Source organism: Tiliqua scincoides, chromosome 3 (genome assembly GCF_035046505.1).
Source record: "Tiliqua scincoides isolate rTilSci1 chromosome 3, rTilSci1.hap2, whole genome shotgun sequence".
In the NCBI taxonomy this organism is placed as follows: Eukaryota; Metazoa; Chordata; class Lepidosauria; order Squamata; family Scincidae; genus Tiliqua; species Tiliqua scincoides.
This window is the reverse complement of record NC_089823.1, coordinates 166,788,765-166,815,716: the sequence shown is the minus strand read 5'-3', so window position 1 is coordinate 166,815,716 and position 26,952 is coordinate 166,788,765. Positions and strand designations below refer to the sequence as shown.

Sequence of the window (26,952 nt, the reverse complement as noted above, 5' to 3'; positions counted from 1 at the left end):
AGGGAAACAGCCCAGGAGCCCTGGAAGAGGTTTCCCTTTCAAAGGAACAGTAACAGTCCTGGAGCCCCTGAGCCAGCAAAGAGGCTGAAGAGGGGAAGGGGGGACCCAAAAATCATGCAGCAAGGTGGAGCTCGCTCACTCTCACAGGGGCAGGTGTGGTAACAGAGGGGATTGCTTTAAAAAACCCAGGGAGTGTTTGCCGAATTTCCCCCCCCCCCATTGAGATGGTGCAGGCAAACACCAACACAAGCAACCCCCCCCCCCCATGGTGCAGGCAAACACCAACACAAGCAAACCTTCCCACCAAGCAAAGCATGAGACATAGCCTACAATCCTCTCCACACTTTCCTGGGAGAGTGTGTCATTGTCTTCAATGGGGCTTACTTCTGAGTAGAAATGCATAGGGCTAGACTCTTAAAAGATCAGCATCCCATGTGAAAGAAGCTGGGCACCTGGCAACGGGGAAGTCTGAGTATGGAGGGGATTGATAACAGCTGCCTTAGTTTCCTTCCATCTGGAAGTGTCAGGCTGCAGTGTATTTGCATAACTCTATGGAATTTAGCACAACATGTTTTTTGTTAGTCGCGCTGAAACACGGAATGGAACTAATGTGGATAAATAGGCTCCACCTCTATTGACATGCTGGAGCAGATCTCTCCTCCTGCCCTTCACTGTGAGCTTCTCACAGTTGAATTTCCTGCCTAGACTTGGTGCTGCAAAGCCCTTTTTCTAGATTCAATACTGATTAAAGACTGCAGAAACTCTAATATGCTGGATCTATCTCTGACAGCTGTGCTGATAAAAAATAAAGATTCCCTCAAGTAACATTAGAATGAATATATTTATACCATTAAGGTCGCCATAACCAGGATCAGAAAGGGTTTCTGTACAAGACTCGCAGAGATGGAAACATTCCACCATGCATAACTTTCCCTGTATCAGCGTAACTAGCATGGAAAGAGACTCACTGCAAAATGAAATTCCTTCTCTGCAGTGAGCTGTCCATATCAGCCTTCTGCTGCATTCAACGTAATACGTTTTGTTTTGCTGTCGTACACTTTCTTTTTTGAGTTGCTTACACATAGCAAAGCTGCAGATAATTTGAAGGCCTTGGCACTTTGCAGCAGGATCTAATAAACCATGTCAAGGTTGCATGAAGAGACAGCAGACCATGTGTTTAATGGACTGAAGAACAACCTGTTCTTGCTAAAAGGGTGGGTGGTGATTTAGATATTTCTGCTAAAAGGGGGGAGGCTTACAAAGCTGAACATATAATCTTTAAAGCATTCATTGTATTTGGGGGGGGGGGTAAACAGCTGGCAATAGATTTCCTTGCCCCTTACCCCTATGACAAACCTTGCCTCTTATATGCAACCTTAATGCCTTCTTGGCACCAGCAGCATCATGATCAGTTTAAAATTAGTTCTGCCTGTTGAACTATGGTCAACAATAAACACCTGTTAGTCAGCAACCACCATATGAAAGAAAGCAGGGACAATTTTGCAGCTTGAATATTCAGGATGCAAGTAGGGACAGTCTGACACCGCGTTTGCACATATCTGTGTATAGCAGACGGTTTTCTTCTAACATATTACACTGTATTTAAAATATGAGCTCTCACACACACACCAAAGCAATTTACTACAGTCTACCCTTTCAGGAGGTCAGGAGGTCTGGTCTAGAGGGTAGAGCCTCTGTCTGCCTGAAGATAACATCCACAAGGTCACCAGTTCGGGGCCACCGGCACCGTGCGACCTTGAAGCAGCTGACAAGCTGAAGCCGAGCAATTCCATCTGCTCTGAGCGTGGGAGGATGGAGGCCAGAATGTGAAGCCAGATTGGAATAAAACACCTGAATGTAGTGGTTCTTGAAAGAAAGAACCTTCTTTCAAAATTGTAAAAATCCCTATTTAACCAGGGATTTAAATAAAGCCTGCCTATGTAAACCGCCTTGAATAAAGTCTTGAATAAAGACCAAGAAAGGCGGTATATAAATACCTGTTATTATATTATTATTATTATTATTATTACCCTATTATACATGATGCAAACAGACCCCTGACATCCTAATGAATACTATTACCATTAGGCTTCTAGGATCATTATGTATTATGTTAAAGAGGGATAAGTCAAGTGCAGAGGAACACTGCAATGACATCACTACAGGGGTGCACTGTTGCGGGCTGCACTGGGTGTTAGCCTCAGTAGGGGGTGACACTACACCACCCAAGTCTCCATTTGGTGATCTTCGGCCCTCTCAGGGACCAGCCACCTCACGCTTTCACTGACTATTGTGTTTTGCCACTCACCAGTGAGAACACGAAGCAACTGTGCCCAAAGAGGGTCAAAGATCAGACAGTCTAGAGACAGAACTATCACATTAAAACCAACATGATGCAGCGGAAAGTCAGAGGTGATGTGCTTACGTCATTACGTCACCCACCCCCCAACTTCCAGAACACTGAGCTCCACAAGGTAAGTACCATACTGGGTGCGTTGTGCCCTCAGGACATAATTGACACTGCATGAAACCATGTTTTCAAATACTGTTTTTGTAAAACTTAGAGGAAATGATACTGGCTACTTGTGCCCCAGGATGCAAGCTAAACACAGAAGAGGTAAAAGCGATAAGGGAGAAGGAAATAAAATGCAAAACTCAGCTGATGGGGTAACAGTTGAGTATGCCCTCCCTCTGTACTCCACTGCAAGGTATCCCCTCCCCAAATTAAAAGGGAGTGTTGAACTAATATGTGGTTGCCATCTAAGAGGGCCCTTAGAAAAGATACCAGAACTCAAGTCAACCTGAAAATGCTACCATCTGACCTGCTTCTTAATTCCAAATAATTGCAGGCAGCCCATAGTTATAAACTTGTAAGAAAAGTAGTATACTGTTTACACTCAGAAGCTTTATTCCTATTCCATGCACACAGGGCTGGTTCTTGACATTGATAATAGGTTCCATCCAAGTTTGAGTCTGGGAAGGGGAAATGCCTAACTTCCATATGGCCACAAAATTCAATACAGCATCATCAAACGTACTCAGGATTAAATCTCATTGCTTTCAACTGGATCAACTGAATTTTGCTTAAAATACAATCCAAAGCAAGCTTGGAAACAAGTCCCATTGTGTTCAGAAAGTATGTCTAAGACCGCAGCCTTAGACTACAGGCTCAAACTAACCTGTCTCAAAGCAACAGAAGTAATGAGAAGTCACTGAGAAGAAACACACTGAGAAGAAATAAAACCCAATGAACTTAATGACACTTGCCAGTGCATAGAACTGAGCAATGACTGAGGGAAGAACATAAGATTCACGCTGCATCAGATGTGTCTAGTCCAGCATCCTGCTTCCCACATGACCAAAGTTTTTGGAAAGTCCACAACCAGAGCATGAAGACAACAGCCCTCTCCTGCTCCTACACCCCAGCAACAGGAAATGGTATTCACTGCCTCTGAACATGAAGGCTTCATATAATTATTGATAGATGGATCTATCTACCATGAATGTGTCTAAACCTCTTTTAATGTCACCTAAGAGTGGCAAAAACTGTGCAATCCTGTACTATGGAAAATTTAGGTTATGCCACAAGCCCTCAGACACTGACAGAACTACACCATGCCATGACTTAAACATAACACCAGCACAACTCCACTCAGATGTACCTGTCTGTCTAGAGCAGTGGTGTCCAAAGTTTTTGGCAGGAGCGCCACATCACCTCTCTGACACTGTCGGGGGCTGGGGAAAAAGAATTAATTTACATTTAAAATTTGAATAAATTTACATAAGTTTACATAAATGAATATATTAAAGATGAACTTATATGAACGAATGAAGGTCTTGCAATAGCTCAAGGCCTATAAAAGGCCTTGCACAAAGCAAGGCTGGCCTTTCCTTTGCTGCCACTACTGCATCACAGACATGAAACAGCAAGCAGTAGAGGAAGCCCTCGTTCCACGGCTCACGCAAGAGGTCAAACAGTCAGCCTCACACTGAGAGCAGTTGTGTTGGGCCAGTGCAGGCTCCAACAAATCTCCAGACAGCCAGGCTTATTGGAGACTGGGGGGCTCCCTGAGGGCCACATTGAGAGGCCTATAGGGCCACATGTGGCCCTAGGGCCGCAGTTTGGGAACTCCTGGTCTAAAGTACAGGCACTCTAGACAGCTTAAGCCCCTAAACAGGGTGGAGGTGTAGACAAGATGGGGAAGCTGATATATTTACAATATATCCTATACCTCCTCCAGATGACAGACACAATCCCAACAACAGTAATGTTGCACTATGAGTTAAATGCACCAAAGAAATCAATGGAAAGGGGGGGAATATCAAAAACTCCAACTTTTCCCACATTCTCAGCAATGATAGAGAATGGGATATAGACAAAATTCCACAGCCAATCATAGAACTTCCTCCCTGGAATACAAGTCAAAATATTGGCCCATATGGTGTTTTCCCTGATTAGTTTGCATGCTACAGTCTCCCTGCAAAGTGAGCCTGCCTGTGGTTCCTCCAAATATATTTCAGTGAAAGCATATCTTAGGTTTTGAATTGGTTCAGGAGCTGTACTAATTCACTATGCCAGCTTTCCACAGGTAGCTTCTGTATGCCAGCAGAAGGGGGGTGGGTGCAGGGTGCTTAATGTCCCATAAGAAAAGAATCTGTTTGTTCCTCCTGCCATTGCTGGGGGATTAGGAAGCTGCCCTGTAAACTGGCCAGTGCAAGTTCAAGACTTGCTCATCTGCCTCTTCTTTTGTCTCTGCCATGGGTGTTCCTGGACAGTCACACAAAGCAAGTTTCACCTTGATTATAACATTCCTGTCTGTTAGGCTTGAACTTGATTTGCCTGTTCTTAGTCTGATTCTCTGCATAGTAAGCTACCAGCATTCATGTTCACCCAGCTACTGTTTGGGCTCCCCTTGGGGCTTGTCTCAGTTCCTCCCCGGCTGACCTAGTTCCTTCCAGTTGAAGGGTTCCCCCATGAACCCTTGCCCTAGGGAGGCTTGTATGTTTATTTTACAGTCCTACAACCAAGTGAGCTCTCTTTCTCTGAATAGCCTATTACAATCCTAAGGTGCAATCTGAACAACCTGTGCCAGTGGGGCATGTGCTGCATCCAGCAGTTGGGGGGCAATCATGGAGGCCTCCTCAAGGTAAAGCAATGTTTGTTCCCTTACCTCAGAGTTGCATTGCCCTTACCTTGGTGCTGGAAAATTGGTTAGTATTTTGCTCCTACAGGTATTTTTTAACAGTGTATATTTATGCTACCCTCACAAGTGGATTCAGTGGTGGGATTACTGGAAGTTCTCTGCTTTTTGCCACCCTGATGCTTGTGCTATGCTAGCTCTTACAGTGGGAGCAAAGTGGCATCCTGTTGTGAAGTGTGTTGTGGGACTCCATGCATGTGCTGATATAATAATAATATAATATATAATAATATACAGTATTTATATACCGCCTTTCTTGGTCTTTATTCAAGACTTTATTCAAGGCGGTTTACATAGGCAGGCTTATTAAATCCACGCAGGGATTTTTACAAATTGAAAGAAGGTTCTCTCTTTCAAGAACCACCACATTCGAGCTGTTACACTCCGATCTGGTTTAACATTCTGGCCTCCATCCTCCCACGCTCCGAGCAGATGGAACAGCTCAGCTGCAGCTTGTCAGCTGCTTCAAGGTCGCACGGTGCCGGTGGCCTCGAACTGGCGACCTTGTGGATGTTAATATAATGAAGCAAAGTTCGCCTGATGTTTTAGCACCAGGACCCACTTTTTAAAATAACAATCTGTCTGGACCCACCAGAAATGATGCCACTAACCTAGAAGTGATGTCATGGTCAGAAGTGACTTTACCAATTTAGGCTTCAAACCTAAGTTGGGATCAGCCAAAGGTCCCATTACATAGTGCTCTTGTGCTGTTATTTTGCATGGTTTGGAATTCAAACATTCCAGCTTGCAAGTCAAAGCAGAACACAGACTTGGATCTCCAATCACACAGCCCTCTTCCCTTTCCAGTGCTCCATCTTCCCACCTAATCAAGGCAAAGCACCATACCTCTCTCCCAAGGGGAGCCTGTCCTGCCCAGCAGTTATGAACCCTGTATTTTCAGCTCTGTAGTGGCAGCTGAGCTAGGCACTATGTGACCCACATGAAATTGGCTCATGATCCACCTAGTGGGTCCACAGTTTGAGAATACTGGTCTAGAGCAGTATTTCTCAACCACTGGTATGAGTACCACCAGTGGTACCTGAGGTGGTGTCTGGTGATACTTGCAGGACCCCTGGATACCTGCTGCCCAGTAGTGAGACCAGGAATGTGACATGACGCAACAAGCAGTGGTAAGAGGTTCCGCTCATCAGGCAGAACTCCAAAGCATGCTTTTCCATACTCAGAAAAGCACTCCTGTCCACCCTGAACCTCTTACTGGTGTTTCTCAATTCACATCTTGCTTTCTAACCCAGAAGTAACTGGCAAATCACCAGTTACTTCTGCTTCGAATAGGTGGAGGACAAACCTTGAGAAATACTGGTGTAGAGCAGGGGTCTCTAAACTTTTTGGCCAAATGGCTACATCAAATATCCGTTACAGTGTCAAGGACCAGAAAAAAAAATTAAATAAAATTTAAAGAAATACATTAGAGTTGGAACTCAGATGATGTTCTACCAGATTCCCAGTCCAAGCTCCAACTGGAGAATTATACCCACTTTTAGCTAATTAGCTCTCTTTTCCTCAAAAGTGACCCTGGTGCTGCCTTGCAGAACTGCTAGACCCTACCACCAGGGTAGCTCACCTGTTTAACCTACAGAGGTCCTCCTTCCTGCCAGCAGCCTCCCACCACTACAGAAGCCCCTTGGTCCTCAGCAGGTCTTGGGCACAGCAGCCAAACATCAGTCTTAGTGTCTCCAGTAGTTTCTGCTCCAGCAGCTTCCAAAGTTCATTCACACACCAGCCCATTAGCCATCAATTCCCCAAACCAATAACCCAGTCTGTCCTTCCTCAAGCTTTCTTCCTTCTGCTACCCACACCAAACTCTCCCTTCAGCAGGTGCTTTTATGCCTGAGGGCCCTATTGCCTTCAAGTGGCTGCAGCTGTGCAGCACACTGCTGGATGCCCAGGCCTTACCCTTAAAGGGGCCACTGCTGATACCACATCTATCTCCTCCCCAGATCTTCCGCAATTCCATTACAGACAAATAAATGGGCTCAAATGTGCAGGATTTCTCCAAGCACCAACAGCCCAAGAAATAAAGCACACACTTAAATGAACCCCCATTCCCCCACCCCACAACTCTTGTTGTGTTTGGTCAACTGGGCCAGAGGCTCTCAGGGGATCAGGGGCTGCATCTGGCCCCTGGGCTGGAGTTTGGAGACCCCTGGTGTAGAGTATAGGGCTGCATTGTAAATTATGTGTTAGGTGGAGCAGTAGTTCCTCACTGAGCCTACCATCATTCGGTTGCAGTGCATGACAAGACCTCGAACCAAGAGGGGGAAAGACTGAATTCTCCATCCACTTTCTTGACACCAGTCCTATGGAAGACATTCCAGCCTCTTTTACCATTTTGTTGCCCCTTTCTTCACTAGAAAACCCCTTGTACCCTGCTGGAAGAAATGCACCGCCAGAAAACTTCTGCTGAGCTGGAAAGCAGCTCTGGTCACTTTCTTGTGGGTCCTCATAAAAGGCAGTATACACTACATGACTATTACAATTAACATTATGAGCGTGCTCATGTGTGGGAGAAAAATAGGCACCACAACCCATCCCGGTTGTGAGCCCACGCCTATGCATGTCTACTCAGAAGTAAGTCCCATGATAGTCAGTGAGGCTTACTCCCAAGTAAGTGTGGATAGGATTGCAACCTCACAGCCCACACCTTTGCATGTCTACTCGGAAGTAAGACCCATGATAGTCAGTGGGACTTACTCCCAAGTAAGTGTGGATAGGCTTGCAACCTCACAGCTCACGCCTTTGCATGTCTACTCAGAAGTAAGTCCCATGATAGTCAGTGGGGCTTACTCCCAAGTAAGTGTGGATAGGCTTGCAACCTCACAGCCCACGCCTTTGCATGTCTACTCAGAAGCAAGTCCCATGACAGTCAGTGGGGCTCACTCGCAAGTAAGCGCGGATGGGACTGCAGCCTGAATCAGCTCTTACTTAGGCTGCAGTCCTCAACACCCTTTCCTAGGAGTAAGTCCCATGGGGCGCAAAGGGGCTTACTTCTGAGTAGACACGCAGAAGCTTGTGCTCTCAGAGCCAGCCCTGTGCCTGTCTACTCAGGCGTAGGTGTCACTGCAGTCAATGGGGCTTACTCCCAGGTAAGTGTAGCTGGTTCGCCGGGCGGCGGCGGCCTCGAGGAGCCCCAGCCCCAGCCCGGTGCCGCTGCCCCAAGCAGCGGCCTGCACGCCCTCCGGGCCCGGCCGCCTCAGGCGCCGCTCGTCCCTCCCCGGCCCGGCCTGGCGCGGCGGAGGCTGGCACGGGGTGACGTCACCGGATCAGGCTGACCGGCAATGGGCGCCATTTTGAAACCCCCAAAGCTCCGGCGGCGTCGGCGCTGGCGGTGGCGGCCGCCCCAGCAGCGGCGCTGAGAGCGGTGCCTCCCTCGCGGGCCTCGCAGCGCCCGTCTCCGCCCGCACGCGCCGCGCGACATGGCAGGTAGGAGGCGGCGGCGGCGGCGGCGCCCTGCGCCTGGCTGGCGGGCGGGCGGCCCAGGTCGTCCCGTGGAGGGCGAAGGGAGCCGGGCGGGCGGGCAGGGCCGGGCTCACGCGCTCTCTGTCCCCGCAGGGGTGGCCGGCGGCGGAGGCGGCGGCGGCAACGACTTCCAGTGGTGCTTCTCCCAGGTGAAGGGGGCGATCGACGAGGACGTGGCGGAAGGTAAGGGAGGCCTGCAGGGCCGGGCGGGCGGGCGGCGTGACCCGGAGGCCGCCCCGGCCTCTCCTCGGAGCCTCTCAGCCTGCCGCAAGGGGCATGTCCAGAGCAGGCCTCCTGGAGAGAAGAGGAAGGGTTTCATTCAAGCTTCCGCGCAAGGAGGGGACGATGCGCTTCCCCAGCAGCACGGAAGACCAGAGTGCCCCTTTGCAGCCCAGTGCTGTGCCTGTCTGCTCAGAAGTAAATCCCGTTGAGTTCAGTGGGGCTTACTGCCAGGAAAGCGTGCCTAGGATTGCAGCCCTGGAGCCCAATCCTGTGCCTGACTACTCAGAAGTAAGTCCCATTAGAGTCAATGGGGCTTACTCCCTGGAAAGCATGTTTAGGATTGCAGCCTTGGAGCCCAATCCTGTGCTTGCCCACTCAGAAGTAAGCCTCATGACAGACAGTGGGGCTTACTCCCAGGAAAGCGTGCCTAGGATTGCAGCCTTGGAACCCAATCCTGTGCCTGTCTACTCAGAAGTAAGTCCCATTAGAGTCAATGGGGCACAATCCTAACCAACTTTCCAGCACCTAGGTAAGGGCAATGCAGCTCCAAAGGGAACAAACATCCCCTTACCTTGAGGAGGCCTCTGTGACTGCTGCCCCTCTACCCCCCCCTTGCAGGATGCAGCACATGCCCCACTGGCACAGCTATACCAGTGCTGGATAGTTGGTTAGGGTTGCACCCTTAAACCACTGGAAGCTTCATCTCAGGCTGGATATCAAAGTGCTGCTTGCTCAGTTTTTAGCCTCCTCCTCCTCTTTCTCTCTACCTTCTTGGAAAACATGTAGGGGGGAATTGCAGGATCTGACTGAGCTGCTGCCATCAGTGTAGAAAAACACCTCCTTTATTCTTTGTGTTTCTGAAATGACAGGGAACAAGACAACCCAAAAAGAAAATAGTAGTCCTGTCAAAACTGTCAGGCTCCACTCTTCGGATATAGAGAGGGAGGCTACCTCATCTGAAATTAGTTTAAAAGTAGAAACTTAAGGCCTTTCTCCTGGCAGTGCTAGATTTTAGTCATTTATTTGACCTAATGTTGATAGGCTTGCTTGAATCTATTGAGAGCAAAAAGTGAACTTTGCACATAAAAGCATTTTAACAACCCAAGCCTGGGTTTCTTTACTTTTGAATGGAAGTTTTACTGTTTTTAAAGGAGCTTATTGCTAAGTAGGTGTGTAGCTCGCTAACTGTTGATTTTTTTAAAAATTGGAGTCATTTCTATCGATGGTGTGTTCTAGAATTCCAATTAGACATTTTCCACTGTTTCTAGGGATTTTACTTCCTTAGGTCATCTTAATTCATCTGTTCTGTAGCCTTCCCAAATGAATACCATGTGATGCTTTGCAATCTTGTATTTTTCCCTCTACTTTGTTTGCTTATGCTGTTGTCTTTTCAAAAATTTTTAATTGGGATCTAGTTTTATTGCTGCAGCAATTTAAAAGATTCCTAAGAGAAAGTTATGCATTTTGCTTTGTGCTGGAATCGAAAGATTGACTTATGGCCCAATCCTATGCATGTCTACTCAGAAGTAAGTCTCATTAGAGTCAATGGGGTTTACTCCCAGGAAAGCTGGTTATGGCCCAATCCTATGCATGTCTACTCAGAAGTAAGTATCATTAGAGTCAATGGGGTTTACTCCCAGGAAAGTGTGGATAGGATTGAGATGTCAGGGTGTGGTTTGAATGAAGGGTCTGAGATTGCTTTAATTGCTAGGACTCAAATGGAAAAGAGGGGCCCCTTTCAACATATTACATCTGGGCCTATCAGAAAATTCATTTGGCTTTCTCTGCTACTGGGTTTGCATATAATGGAAGCATTGCTTGTTTCTTGAGAGTGCCATGCATTCCAAGAAAAACTATAGTCCTTCTTAATTGCTTTCCTGTTTCTTGTGTTATCGCTTATGCATAATCTAAAAATGTCTGCTTTCTGAATCACTGGTGCATATGTCTGTTATGTTGCTATTAGTTCATGATGTTATGGGTAAGTGTAGAAGAAGTGTTCCTTGGCAAGATAAGAGAATGTTTTCCTGGTGTAGAGAAGTAATAATTCCCATACATATAGTAATTCTAGTATTGTATTTCAGCATTGGTAGTGATATTTAATAGTTTTCACACAATTATGTATCTAGGAGGCAGCCAGCCACATGGTATTGTAACAAGATTGTCTAGATGTGTCAGTCTGCAATGCTTTGCACAATTTCCTGGGAGTAAGCCCCACTGAATACAGTGGGACTTAACTTCTGAATAAATATACAAAGAATTGTACTACTAGTGCAGGGGTCGGCAACCTTAAGTATTCCAAGAGCCATTTGGACCCATTTTCGGGAGAAAAGAAAACCTCAGGAGCCACAAAACCCTCTTGACATCTAAAATGAAGATACTGCAAATATAGTTTTTTTTACCTTTATGCCATGTATAAAAAAACTATCGTGTGTTAAAATCAATGGGATTTCGTTTGACTCCAAAGTGGAGTCAGGGGAGGGAAAAAAAACCGACAGATGCTGCTTTGCGCTGAATCGAAGCAATGGAAAGACTTATGCAGGCTTACTCAGAAGTAAGCGCCTCTCTGATTTCCATGGGGCTTCCTCCTTAGTCAGTGTGTGTAGTATTAGGATTGCATCCTCCATCCTCAGACTTCTTTTGGGAAGTCTGCCCTGTCGGTTTCAGAGGGACTGACTTCCATGCTCAGGTACACTGACCAAGAGAGAAATTGCACGAAGGCCAGAGAGGCTGATTCTGATTTCCATGGGGCTTCCTCCTTAGTCAGTGTGTGTAGTATTAGGATTGCATCCTCCATCCTCAGACTTCTTTTGGGAAGTCTGCCCTGTCGGTTTCAGAGGGACTGACTTCCATGCTCAGGTACACTGACCAAGAGAGAAATTGCACGAAGGCCAGAGAGGCTGATTCTGGAGTCGGCTCCCAATCCTAAGCATGCCTACTCAGAAGTAAGTCCCATTCAGTTCAATGGGGTTTACTCCCAGGGAAGTGTGCACTCCCTGCAGGTGCATTCCAGGGAGCTCCAGGGTCGGTCACCCCATCGCTTCAGCAGTGGGGGGGCAACATTAAGGCAAAGGGCGTCAGGAAGCCTGCCAGACTCAGAGGGATGAAGCCGAAGGATCCCCCTGCCTGCTCTGTGCGGGGGGGGGGGGGAACGGCGCCAAGGTGAGAAGAGCCCAGCCTGGGCGCAGGGGAGGCGCACACGCACCTCGGGCTGAGCACTCCAAATTGTGGGGAGGGGTTGGAGGAGGCTTAAGAGCGCAGCTTATCTGCCTCGGAAATGCCTTTGTATTTTTAACATAGTAATTAGTTTAGCAAAGGGGGTGACAGAGAGGCGCTCTGTCACCCCCCTTGCCACTTTTACCCACTTTCACCCGCCCTTCCCTGCTGAGCCCATGCGCCACCAGCTCTCTCTGTCCGGCCACAGGGGTCCCTGCAAAGCGCCCCCCCCCGCGCCTGCCACCAGCGGCCCTGTCCCTTGGTTCAGCCCCATGCCTGCTGCAGGGAGAAGGAAGGAAGGGCGCAGGAAAGAGGTGCCTGGCTGCCCCCCACGCCTGCTTGCAGTGGGGCACCTGCGGGCGCCTGCTTGCAGTGGGGCGCGGACAGCGGGAGAGCGCTGCTGCCCTTTCCATTGATGCCCTTCCCCGCTGAGCCCATGCGCGACCGCGCCAGCGCTGCCAGCTCTCCCTGCCCGGCCACAGGGGTCCCTGCAAAGCGCCCCCCCCCCGCGCCTGCCACCAGCAGCCCTGTCCCGCGGTGCCTGCTCGCAGTGGGGCGCGGAGAGCAGGTGCGGGAGAGCGCCGCTGCCCCTGCCTGCCGAAGGAGCTGCTGTGGGCAAGGGCAGCGCCCCGACCCCGCACTCACCAGCAGCCAGCGCCCACAGCACATCGCGCCAGAGAGAGGCGCCCTTGGGGCTGGGCTGACTGGGCAGCAGCCACAGGGAAGGCGCCCTGCTTCCAGCCCCCACTTGGGAGCCGCAGCAGACCGCTGAAAGAGCCTCTTGCGGCTCTAAAAACACAGGTTGCAGACCCCAGTACTAGTGGATATTTATGTCCAGCTCTCTTATATGAAGGTTTTCATTTAGAGTTTCATTTATAGTGAAACAGACAAATCCAGTATATTTGTCCATCCTTAGCTATGTTGTATGAGCAATCAGAGTTGTATGGGTAAGCAACTGGTCTCTGTAAGATAGCTGGGAATGTGTAATTCTTAGGAATTGTGTACGCAAATGGACCAAACATCTCTGCAAAAAATTGGTTTGGTTGGCAACCTTCAGTCTCGAAAGACTATGGTATAAGCCTACAGCACCCAGTATTCCCAGGCGGTCTCCCATCCAAGTACTAACCAGGCCTGTTTAAGGCTACATTTTACTCGCTTGTATTGTTTCAAATCATGAAACTTGGTGCATATCAGAGTGCCTATTCTGTTTTCAAACACTTGTTGCAAGCTACTTAATCTTTATTATGAAAAAAGTATTGGAGAAAAAATCACTAGTTTGCTGATGAATGGTAGTTTTGTTACGGTTGGTGTTTGTTTTGACATGTACTTGTTCAGCTGATTGTCCTCATCTACACTAGTTTTGTGGACTAACCTAGAAAAGAGGTGCCTGAGGGGGGACATGATTGAGACATACAAAATTATGCTTGGGAAGGATAAAGTGGATAGAGAGATGCTCTTTACACTCTCACATAACACCAGAACCAGGGGACATCCACTAAAATTGAAAGTTGGGAGAGTTAGGATAGCCAAAAGAAAATATTTCTTTACTCAGCATGTGGTCGGTCTGTGGAACTCCTTGCCACAGGATGTGGTGACAGCATCTGACCTGGATGCCTTTAAAACGGGATTGGACAAGTTTCTGGAGAAAAAATCCATTATGGGTTACAAGCCATGATGTGTATGTGCAACCTCCTGATTTTAGAAATGGGCTATGTCAGAATGCCAGTGCAAGGGAGGGCAGGAGGATGCAGGTCTCTTGTTATCTGGTGTGCTCCCTGGGGCATTTGGTGGGCCGCTGTGAGATACAAGAAGCTGAACTAGATGGGCCTATGGTCTGATCCAGTGGGGCTGTTCTTATGTTTTTATGTAAGGAACATAGCTATATTCATTATAAAAACTACTGTCTTCTGGAAGAGTTTGGTGCCTCTCAAAAAATTAGCAGCACACCAGAAGCCAGATGACTTCAAGTTCTTTTTCCTTATGTAGTACATGCAATTTTAGACTTCTGAGTACTTGTGACGCATTGCATAGGCAGTAGAAGTAAGGCTGTGTGGTTTCAATTGGGAGAGGGGAGGATAGCTCTGTAGAAGCAGTTGCAAGGTAGAGCATACTTGCTCCTAAATTAGGTTTGTGTGCCTGTGTGATCCTCTCTCCTATAGGGCGGGGAGCAAGGAATCCTCTCTCCTGCCATTGCTATCCGAATACAGTGGGATGCCATAAAAAAAGGTAGGCTGCCACTTGCACAATGGCATGTTTAATTTCATGGAGTATTTCACACTATTTGGCCACAGTCAAATAATACATGATCACTTGAACAATCAGTGAACAATATTTGACCAAACAACTGGCCGGTTTACAAATCCTAAGCTTTGTTCATAAATATTTGAACAAAACACACGTAGCACAACATGACTGCATTTTCCTCATTACTATTTTCAGACAACTAACTTTTTGTGACATTTTATAAAATAGACATATTTGGGCTGCAGAACGACTAGAGAATTTAGTGTAATTCGCAACATCAAATTATGCTGTTAATATCCCCTGGTCATCTGAGTTTTAGATCTAAAAGGTGCAAATAATTTTCAAAAATTGGCAAAAACAAAATTCCTAGTGTTTAAAAGCATTCTAAACTGTAAATTAAGAACCAAATATTTCAGCGTGAAAATGAAAGCATCAAAAATAATTAGAGCAAACACACACACATTCTGCAGGTGCACACATAGTGCTGGTACTGCAATTTGGAGTGAAGCATGGATGAAAGGGATGAGCGATTGTGACTCACAAACTTGTGAAAAGATGTGTTTTCCAAGACTAGTGGATATCCGAGTCACGCATGTCACTGACTTGAGCAGTGACTCACAACTTGGAGTTTTTACTCGCAGAGTCATGACTCATGAATACACAAATCATAAAGACTCATCATTTTGGATCAAGACTTGGCAATTCAGCTTCATGTGCATGTGTGCTTGCTTACTATTTTTATCACCACTTCTCTGCCACCCCAAAAGACCTCATGGGTGACCTGGAAGCCGGCATTCAAACCGGCGCAAGCAGCAGACTTTGTGGAAGGAGGGTAAGCTGGCTTCAGGAGGTGGACAGAAGGGGGGAGCCTCATGAGGCTGGGGGGAAAAACCAAAAGAAGGTGGAGGCAGCCAGCTCATGGAGGGAAGCGAGTTCCCTTGTCCAACTTGGAAGGAATGGACGATTGATTGGGTGAATGGATGACCTGTTGTTTTTTTTTTGTCTCTGGATGAGAAAGGGAACAAGGAGGAGCCCACTGGATGGTGGAGAGGCTTCCTATTCTTTTGATAGGGAAAAGCCTGGATAGCCCAGGGAGGAGACCAAGGAGGCGGGTAAAGCGGGGGGGGGGGGAGGCATTTCCTTGAGATAGAAGGAGGAATACCTTCCAAATTTGTGGCTCATTTGAAGTAAAGGACTTAAATGTGTCACTCTTGACAAATGGGATAGGCACATCAGGGCAGCATTATATGAGAACCACACACACAGAGACCAGTACCTCCGTTTTTTCTGCAAAGCTGTGCCTGACTTGTGGTTTGATTCACTTTTTAAACAGACTTGTACTCAAGTCAAAATGACTGTAAAAACAGCTCTGGATGAGTCTTGACAGCTGCCCATTATTGACTCAGCATGATCCTGGGAATTGTGTTTCTGCCTTCCCCCACACTCACTTAAAGTGCTTCTAACTCCCTTGTAGGAATTTGGGAAGCACTGGTGTTTAGCAGTGTTTCTCAAACTGTTAGTCGGGGGAGGGGGGGTTGCAAGCCAATTTCAGGTGGATCCCCATTCATTTTAATATTTTTTTTTAGTATATTAAACTTGATACTAGCATGGTATGTGACTGCATTTGGGGAAATGTTACAGACCTGTACTTTTAACAAGATACTATGTATATTCTTTGAACAATGATGGTCAGTGGGACTTACTCCTGGGCAAGTGTGGGTAGGATTTCAGCCTAGGATTGTAAAAAATTTTCCTGCTTGATGATGTCACTTTCTTCATGACACCACTTCCGGTTGGTCCTGACAGTTTCTCATTCTAAAAAGTGGGTCCTGGTGCTAATTGTGTGAGAACCACTGGTGTATAGGATTGCAGCCTAAGTATGTTTACTGAGATTTAAGTACCCTGGATTGAAAGGAGACTTACTTCCAGATAGGCTACAGCAGGACTATGCAAACTTACCCCATGCACCTCAGCATAAGTCAGCCTCATGGATAAGTTGAGGGCCAGCTTTAAGGCCAAAATCATGGAATTTGGTTTGACTTGTGGATAAGTCGAGGGTAAAACTTGGGGATGTATGAAAGTCTTTGAATTGTTAGATAATTTTGTCTGAGTTTACCTGAAGGCAGAACCTTGAAAAACAACTTACCAGTATTTGTTCTGAAACAGCACAAACACAGGGCCATTCTCCAGACAGGAAGCAAGGTGAAGGTGCTTATGGGAGTTGTAGGTTTTGTGAGGACTGCAGCTATAGAAGTACAGTATGTCCTTATTACCCACTTATTCGGGACTCCTGGATTCATCTGTGGTCCCAAACCCACAGGGTCAACCTGACATGGATCCTCCGGAGGCAAGTAGAGCTGCACTTTTGCCTCCAGGGGTGTAGAGGGCCTTAAGACCCGTGGATTTCATCATCTGCAGGGTTCATTATCTGCAGCAAGTCCTGGAACAGAACCCCTGCAAATAATGTGGGATGCCCTGTACTATACTTCTCACTGAGCCTACAACTCCCATAAGCACCTTGCTTCTTGTTTGAAGAATAACTCCATGTTTGCTACTTCAGAAGGAGGTAAAATGGCTCCATTTTTTTTTTTACTGCTTGGGATACCCATCCCTATGTGTCCTGCTTCTCAGTCCAGTCTCCCCACCTCACCAAGCAGCTGTTCTTAGGAATCAGGGAGGCCTCATGACATGGACCTGCATATAAGTCGATTTTCAGAGTCAGTTTTAAGGCATAATATTTTTTTGACTTGTACATTAGTATATATGGTAAGCCTGCAGCCTTAAATCTGAGTAAACATGGTTAGGACAGGACTGTAGGATTCCTAGAAGATATGATTCAGGCTCTTTGTTTCTGTATTGATGCATCTGAGCATGTGCTGCTATACACTTGCCTTAATAGTAATTCTGGCACATGATGAGAGCTGCATTGTTACTCTTCTGCTTTCCTCAGCCATAGCATAGTAAGGAAGTATTGGTTTGTGTGCATCTATGCAAAATGACCAGATATTGCCCTGGTTTTTAAAACAAAGTATATTTGTATTATTGTTATATATAATTAGTTTCCAGCATATGCAGCAAGCTTTCTCTCCCTTTCCCGAGATATGAATTCCTGAGAGGCATATAAGTTTATCTTCTCCTATCCATGGTAATTCAAGTATTTTGAATATGTATGTAATTGCTTGAAAGGATTTTCCCCCTTTTTTGGTTTGTCCAGTATCTATGTGTATGGGCGGTACATCCTGCTGTAACTTTATATTTGGGGAGAAGATGTATGATGCCATGAAAAATAAGGAGAGTATTCATTGCTACAGTGTTCATAACTTTCTTGTGTTTTGCCATATAGTATTTTTTATTGTAAATACTGATCCTTCTTTTGGCATATGATTTGCTACCAAACTATTTGAAGAACTGGTGTTTGTGCTTTTCAGTGCCTCTTCATATCACATGTTTTTACAGCCATATTCAGAAGATTTTACACATACTTACTAAAAACTATCACGTGTATGTTGCAAACGCACTTTTCCAACATTGTGGGTTGTAATGGTTTTAGATTGCAAACTCCTTGAGGCAAGAATTTCCTTAAGGCAATAATCTGTATTGTTGTTACTTTGTAATCACATAGATGGTGCAATATAAATAACAGTAGTAATATACTAGGAATGGTGACCTGTGACTTCAGGTCAATTTGAGTTTATTATGGTATGCAAATGTTGTGCATTTTATGAAATGCCCTTAGAGTGTAATCCTATACTCAAGTCTCAGACATATCTCAGCTGGCCTAATTGTAGACTGCATATTATACTAGTCCAGCTCAAAGAAAAAGGAGCAAAGAGGAGCTTCAAAAACCCTAGAAAGGTCAACCCTGGCAGCCGCTCTCCCAGCATCTTTGTCAAGACCTCCAATATGTGTTAATCACAGGATGGCTATGCTGCCAGTGCCCCAATACAGATGGGGCATGGAAGATGCCAATCAACAATGGCAACAGTGAGCCACCCCATGATATCAGCATATGCATAGACTCGCACAACTCATTTGATAACAGCATGCCACATTGCCTCTCTCTGTAGGAGCTAACATAGCACAAGTAGCAAGAAGGCAAAAGCAGAGAACAGCCAGGAAACCCCCCCCCCCACTGAATCCATTTGTGAAGTTGGCATAAGTAAATACTGCCACAAAATACGTATATGCCTGTAATAGACTGCTTGGAGAAAGAAAACATGCTTGGGAGAGGTCAGAACTGTAGAATAAACAGTTCTGTGTCCTTATATTGTGTGCTATTTGCTACATTTTTTGTTGTCTGCAGATGCCAATTTTAACTTCTAGTCCTATTTGAACTGAATTGCTGCCCCCAACTGTTTTTATTTAATACACGTTACCCCCCTTTATCCGCGGGTCCCATATCTGTGGTTTTACTTCTCACAGTTCTCAAATTCCCCCTCCCCTGGTGCTCATGACTCGTCTCTTTGTGTGCAGATGCTTAGTAGAAAAAGAAGCACACAGCTGAACGCCAGAGTCATAGCTGCTAGAGGAACGCTAGAGGAGGCAACAGTGAGAGCACTAAGAACTATCATAGCATAAGCAGCAAGGAGGCAAATCAGAGAGGAGCCAGAGTTCCCACCATGAATCCTTTTGTGAGGGTCGCATAAGTATACAGCATTAAGAAGTACCTTTATGACTGTAATAGATCACTCAGAGAAAAAGAGTTCACTTGGGAGGGGTCAGGCAGGACTGTGGAGGAAACATACAGCTTTCCCTAGGGCAAGGGTTTGTGTCCCTGTGTGATAACTCATCAGTTGGAATGAACCAGTTTTCCAGGGGAGGAACTGAGACAAGCCCCAAGGGGAGTCCCGACAGCAACTGGGTAAACGTGAGTGCTGGTAGTTTACTATGCAGAAAAGCAGACTAAGAACAGGCAAGTCAGGTTCAAACCTAACCAGCAGGAGTGTTATAATCAAGGTGAAACTTGCTTTTGCATGACTGTCTAGAAACACCCATGGCAGAGATGAAAGAAGAGGTGAAGAGGCAGGTCTTGAAGGTACACTGGCCAGTTTACTGGGCAGCTCTCTAACCACTGAGCCATGGCAGGAGTTGCATGAAGAGTTTCTTATGCGGTATTTTGCATCTGGCAGCACCACCTACCACTAGGAACACAGAAGATAGCATGTGGGACAGTGTAACTTCTGCTCAGAGTAGACTACAGCTGCAAACCTAAGGTGTGCTCTTATTAAAAAATGCACTTGGAAGAACTACAGAGGAGCCCTGCATGAGTCAGTCATTTGTCAGGTCTTGTTTTGCATCAGCCCATCCATCTAGCCACACACCCCCCATGCCCATTTACATTGTTGCTGCACGTGCTACTTGTTAACCCCAAGCATAGCATTGTCATACTAGCCTTCCAACTGACTGCCCCATTTATCCATGGCATCAGTGAATGAGCCCTGATGAGTCTGCCCCCTTTCCCACAAATGCTAGACCCCAAGAAATAAGAGAATGCGAATGATACATACCTTAAAGCAGGTAGACTTCTACTACCTTGAGCCAGCTAATATAAGAAACAGCTACGGCAGAGAGAAGGCATCCCTTTCTACTAACTAAAAAGAATTGTGATCACATCAAAATTTTTATTGAACAGCATCAGAGATGGAACAGCATTTGAAAGAGAAATACAAAAGTGAAGTTGCCTCCTATTCCATTCCAGCAGGACTCTTGTATTATTGCAAGTTATATGACAGACAGCAGAGTAGTGAATTTCAGTGCTGTCTGGTTGCACCAGTGAAATTAGTAGCTTCTCTAGAACAAGTAGGTTAGTAGTCCCAAAGAGAAACAGTTTGAATTGCATTGGTCACTACCACCTGGTATACTGTGGGCCTTGCTGGTGGTCTGCATAGCAGGGCTTGTGGAGAATCCTGTGTCCCCTGCCTCTTTTGCATAGCATTGCAAAGCCTATTGCAAAGCTGCCTGTGGAGAGCAGAGTCACAGAGAGTGTAACAAGAAATAGACAGTAGCAGGACCACATCATCCAGGATGTGTGCTTAGTGTTTATGTGTGAGAGAGAAACAAGCATGCAAAGTGGTGCAACCTTGAATGCACATGCAGTAGTGCACTGTTAGCAGAGAAGGTGCAGCACCTGAGTCATTACTGTTCCCTCCCCTCCCCTGTGGAGAGCTTGTATACAAATCTGAACATAGTGACTGTTCTGTCCAACTTGGAAATGCTGCAGCCTTGAAAAAGAAGGGATCAGAATGTGTTTTTTACCAGCAGCAGTGGTTAAGTATCTGTCATTCACACAGAGAGAGAGAGAGAGAGAGAGAGCGCATGCGCAAGCTTGCATTCATTGATATTACCTGTTGCAGATGAAAGCTATTGTTTCTATCAGTTTGTTAGATATTTTTGACTGTACTGAAGGGGATGAGGTAGAGACATGGACCCTCCCACTAATCTGTGTGGGCTGCATTGTGCTTGCACCCTGTTAGTGATGGAAGGGAAGTTCCAGTTGGGTGTTTGTGTGCGTTGCAGTCTTGAGGCAGGGTACCTGCAATGAGAATTCTGATAATATAAATTACTCCTCAATTTCTGAGAAAAATTATTCATTCCATATATGTTCTGAGAGCAGCAGGTTCTTTCTGCAGAGTGCACTGTTTGTGTGCAAAGTACCTTCCCCCATAGTTTCCACCACCAGTGTTGTATAAATACTGTAAGCATGCATGATAGGAGGCCAGAGTGGTATAGCCCCTGTTATATTTTATATCTGTCATGTGCCCTGTTATATTTTAGCTTTAGTACTGAATAGGTGTGCTGGGATTGGTTGCAGAGATTAGCCTGTATTTAACTCTGTTATAACAGTGGGAGGGGGGGGGAGTTGGGGATTCTTTTGTTCTCCATTGATTTGGTGCATTTAGACTTACTCAACCATAGACTTTGCACTATTGCACCAACAGAGGTGTGTCTGGCACCTAGAAGAGAGATACAATATGTCAAATCAGTGCCTCCCTGTCCTGCCACATCTCCACCCTGTTTTGGGGTTTGTGTGAGCTTGAGTTGCAGAAATGTTAGAGTGAAGATCCACTTAACATCAGAGTGAAGTGGTGTAGCTGGAGCAAGGTTCCATCAGCATTCAAGGACTTGTGACATACCCTCTGAGATTTTTTTTTAATGTACAGGATTGCCCTGTTAAAGAGGTTCCTAATTAGAATCTGATGAGTGATACCCACCACAAAATGCATCAGTGTATCCCTAACCCTTAAGGCAGTGGTTCTCAAACTGGTGGGTTGCGACCCACCAGTTAGTGTAAAGGTTCCCCTGTCTCTTTAAGGGGCGGGGGAACAGGAAAGGTATGGAAGTGATTGCGTCTGTTTGGAGGGGGCAAGGGGGGTGCTTGTCACTTACTTTTAGAAGGCAGGGCTGCAGGAGGTGCAGGGAGTCCTGCGCAGCCCTGCACAGTGCTCCCCAAGACTTGGAACTTTCCCTAAAAGCAGGTGCAAAGCACTTCCGTTTTGCTGGAGGTGCTTTGCACCCGCTTTCAGTGAAAGTTCCAAGCCTTGGGGTGCGCTGCGCAGGGCTCCCCGCACCTCCTGCAGCCCTGCCTTCTAAAAGTAAGTCACAAGCACCCTCCTCCCCCCCTTAGCAGCTCGATCCTGGGGATGGCGTTGCTGCCCTAGCCCCTCCCCCACAAAGACTTACTGAGGCAATAAAGCTCCCTCAAAGTTTGAGTACCACTGCCCTAAGGGATTTTCTTCTGTTCAAAACTGATACAAACCTGGAATAGAAGCCCTGTAGTGCTTTTTTGGGCATCTTGGACAGCAAGAAAGGGGAAAAAGGACATTTTTCCCTTGATGTCTTTCCCTGCCATACTGCTATCTCACCTAGAGAGTTAGGTTTGGAGATAGTTTTCATTTCATTGCAGTATAGTGCTGGAAGTTGGTTTTAGAGAATGGGAAAACAGAAAAAGGTATTAATTCTTTTCTTTTCCTGTGTTGTGGGAAAAGGGGAGTCTTTTTCATGGTACTTTTTCCAACCCCAGTCTTTCTCCTTCCCCCTGCTCCATCCTGGGATACTTACTATAAGCTATGATGGACTTGAGTAACCCTGTTTCCCTTTTTCCCCTTTCAACATTCTGTGACTTGGCTGTTTTCAGTCAGACCAGCTGATAAATTCTCACAGCCTGCTCAGTTTTAGATTCCTTTAAAACACATGCATGCTTTTAGTTTTGGAAATCCATGATTTTTGCATAGCTCAGCAGCAGCTAAGCCTCCTCCCCCATTAAAAAAGTAGTTAGCAGGGTATCCCCCTCTCAGACAATGAGAGAAGTTAGTCTATCGTTTTCTTATGCTTATGAGGTGTTGAGATTATGAGGTATGACTTTTTATATCTGATTTCTTTTAATTTCCAAACTTCTATGACTTGACATAATTGAAGTCTTCTTAGTTAGAAAAACCACTGCTGTATTTTTTAGATAGCCTTCTTTTCAGACCAATAGGTTCTTGACCGCCTGAGCATCTATGTTCTGTTGAGCCGTATTTTGCTGTGACTTAAGAGAATCCTAACCTGAACAATTGGTAGATTGTTACTATCCTTGTACTGAAGTACCTGTTAATGAATTGGTGCTTGTAGAGAGTAGTGTCATATGTTCTTGACTTAGCCTTAAAGAAATGAAAATTGCATGGCATTTGTCTGAATCATCTCAAATGCCAGTGATTTTATTCTTGTGTCATATAGTACTGTGTATAGAGATAGCCTTAGATATTGGGCTTGAGAGTTTTTACAACGATGCTGAAACTACTTCAGCAGTGTCAATCATTTTTATTGTTAACTGAAATGTTTTGTTTTGGAGAGAACATATATGGAATGAATAATTTTTCTCAGAAATTGAGTATTGTCTAATTAGCTATTTAATCTTGACCATTGTGGTTGTACATTTAGCCTCTTCTGCATTCAAAGGGGTTGTGTTACCATAATGATGTGTGCTCTTGTGGTAGAAGGTGAATAATAGGGTAGAGGCAACTGCTATTGCATATTTTCACAGTTGGAGAAACTGCTTCTTCAAGAAAGCAGTGCATGAATTTCTGATCTATATAGAAATGTTCTATATCATGGAAAATGTGCTTCAACAAGTATAACACTTCATTGTGAGAAATACATTCAGTCCAGACTGTGTGTCTCCTGCTGTGAACACCCAAGTTGTCTGGTTTTACAGTAGAAGGATGTGACTGAGTCTGTGTGAGAATACCTTTGACTTTTCAACCAAATCAGTTTGGTCTGCATTTCTGCAGAGCAAACATGAGCTGGTCATCCAGTCTGAGGCTCACACCCATGGTTGTCTTGTATAAAGTTGCATTCTAATCCATTCATTATTGGCGTATGACAGTTTGGCCAGTGTTTGGTTTATGTATATGTTAGTAATAGGTTTTGGTTTTTCTTTTTTATTTTGTTTCAGAAAGCAAAAGAATTAGGTGCTTATCCTAGACGGTTTTGCAGGCTCACAATCTGTTTAAAATTCTTTAAAGATATGATTCAGCAGTGGTTGTTCTCGGTTCAAGAAGAATATCAAAGTACCTGTGAAAAAGTATTTCTCCATGTAGCTTAACATAATGGACAATTAGAGATTCCAGCAGTTTTTGGGTACCGCCATATTTTCAAACTATCATGGTGTAGTATATGTAAGTAGTTTTCTGTTTGGCCAGTTGCAAATGTCTTTTCCTTCCTGGTATTCACTCACTAGAGCAGGGGTGTCAAACATCAGACCCAGGGGCCGGATGTGGCCCGCGGAAGCTTTTTATTCGGCCCTCAAGCTCTCAGCTGAGCAGTGCTGAGGTGCTACTGCTGAAAGGGCAGCACATATGAAAACTGGGCTCTCCCATATCTTGAAATATGATCAAGATTCGTGTATTTTCTCTTCTGTCATTGGCAGCTAATGAGTTCCTAAGTGAGAATAAAGTTCTTATTTTTGGTTATGACCTATTTAATGCATTACTTCCTGCCTAATGACATCACTTCCGGCCCTCAGCAGGCATGATGAATGCTATTTGGCCCTCTGTATGAAATGAGTATGAAACCCCTGCACTAGAGGATGGTTTTGAAACTTAACATCAAGGCAATAACATGTAAAGTCATTTGTATATGAAAGTGTTATGCAAAGTTTAAAATTAAAATACTATGAACATCACCCAGGCCACTTCAGGCGCAGTATTGTCCTGCGTTCTTTTCTACTTTGACCATTGTGTGCACAAGCACCACTAGGAGACTCTAGGGTGAGATTTTTTTGTGCGCCTCCAACTCTCCTTAATGGCTTCTATTACTGCCTGCATGTGTGTACATGAGAAAAGAGGGAAATCGAGATTCTATTGAGGCTACAGGAATCGCTGTGTATTCAGTGCTATGCTTGCAGTAGACTGGATTGTGCACTGTAATATAATCCAGTTTGCCAAAAGTGCTGCTACAAAGAATGTAGGTGTGTATGTGTGTGCACCGCTTGTACCTGCTGCCTTTTTCAGAGTTTCCCTTTTAGCCATTCTTTTGTCAACCATCCAAATGCTTTGCTAAACATAGGCATTTTGGAATGTTTAGGAGATATTTACAGGGAAATTTATTTTATTTTTCACACTTTTTGACACCCTTCCTCCAAGGAGCTTAGGTTGGTGTACATAGTTCCTCGCCTCCTTTTATCCTCACAGCGACCCTCTGAAGTAGGAGTGACTGGCCCGGGGTCACCCAGGAAGTTTAATTAAAAACAATTTAGACTGTTTTATAGATTATTCTAGCACTGTAAACTTCTAGGATTCATGTCTGTGTGATGAAATAAGGGTTGACTAAGACATCAGTTCTTTGCACACTTCTCTAGGGGTAGTTGAACACTTGTTGAAAGGCACTACATCAGTGTAAGCCTGTTAGCATAAAGAATCCGGTCTAGTATACAAATGCACGGCTACAGGATTATGAGTTTATTCTGAAGCAAGTTCAAATATGAAAGTTCCCTTCATGCAGATGACTTGATTCCTACTACCAAATCTCTTCCATGTGTCTAAATACAGGCACAGGGGCAAGTAAGGTCAAAGCGATGCCGCTGACTTACTTTCTAAGTAGAGACAAAAGAATTAACAGTGCTGCTGATCCAGAGTCCTCACATTTCTTCTGTCTCCAATCTGGCAAGTTATCGATTAATTTTCTCAGTGCTGTAAGTGAAAAGCTAGAAACACAGCATAGTACTATCTCATCATTACTATCATACTCTTGCAATTTATTGTGAAGTGCTATTTTCCCTTAATCTAGAACAGTGGTTCTCACACATTTAGCACCGGGACCCACCGGGACAGAATGAGAATCTGTTGGGACCCACCGGAAGTGATGTCATGACCGGAAGTGATAACATCAAGCAGGAACATTTTTAACTATCCTAGGCTGCAATCCTACCCACACTTACCCAGGCGTAAGTTTCCTTTACTATCATTGTTAAAAGAATATATATAGTAGTTTGTTAAAAGTACAGGTCTGTCACATTTCCCCAAATGCAGTCACATATCATGGTAGCATCAAGTCTAATATATTAAAAATGAAATATTGAAATGAATGGGGACCCACCTGAAATTGTCTCGCGAGCCACCTAGTCGGTCCCCACCCACAGTTTGAGAAACTCTGATCTAGAAAGATTAATGAACTGCATAGCAATCTATATTGCTGCAGTTGGCTTAGATGGAAGAATTGTTAACTCATTTGGAAACATATATAGTGTAGTGATAATCTGAGAAAAAATACATCTTAGCAAAATTAGTATGTATTCTTCTAAATTAGCATGCTAAGGTGTTTAATTACAGTTTTACTTTACAGAAACATCACACTTCAGCTAGCTGAAGAATAGAAGAAATTACATTTGGCATTCTAACAACTAATAGGCTATTGAAAGTGCAGAAAATATGCTCAGAAAGAAAAAGATAGGACAATGTACATGCAAAGGGGGGAGGAAGCTAGTACCTAAAGAGATCACTATCCATGCCTAAGTGTTGGCTAGTAATTGCATTCAAAGGAGAAAACACCTGTTGTTGTTGTTGTTGGCAACCTTCAGTCTCAAAAGACTATGGTATCGCGCTCTGGATGGTGGCCCCGGAACAGTGTCTAGTGTGGCCGAAAAGGCCGACCCGGAAGCGACAATCCCCTCCACACTGGGAGCAAGTGCAGTGTGTCCCTGGTCTGTCGCCCTGGCTATGGGCCTTCCTTCTCTGCCTCTTTGCCTCAGACTATTGGCCAAGTGTCTCTTCAAACTGGGAAAGGCAGCCTGCCTCCAAGCGGGCCACTCAGAGGCCAGGGTTTCCCACCTGTTGAGGTCCACTCCTAAGGCCTTCAGATCCCTCTTGCAGATGTCCTTGTATCGCAGTTGTGGTCTACCTGTAGGGCGCTTTCCTTGCACGAGTTCTCCGTAGAGGGATCCGGCCATCATCCATTCTCACGACATGACCAAGCCAACGCAGGCATCTCTGTTTCAGCAGTGCATACATGCTAGGGATTCCAGCTTGTTCCAGGACTGTGTTGTTTGGAACTTTGTCCTGCCAGGTGATGCCGAGGATGCGTCGGAGGCAGTGCATGTGGAATGCGTTCAGTTTCCTCT

The 26,952-nt window shown here is 45.4% G+C and overlaps 1 protein-coding gene across 1 annotated transcript in view; it reads left to right on the top strand.

Moving 5' to 3' along the window:
* Nucleotides 1-8,530: 8,530 nt before the first annotated feature.
* PPP2R2D (protein phosphatase 2 regulatory subunit Bdelta) overlaps nt 8,531-26,952 on the top strand; it is a 39,573-nt gene continuing 21,151 nt past the window's right edge. The window contains exons 1-2 of the mRNA XM_066619050.1: nt 8,531-8,642; nt 8,772-8,861. Coding sequence (XP_066475147.1) covers nt 8,636-8,642; nt 8,772-8,861 — 97 coding nt within the window. The 5' untranslated portion in view covers nt 8,531-8,635. The remainder of the gene's footprint in view (nt 8,643-8,771; nt 8,862-26,952) is intronic.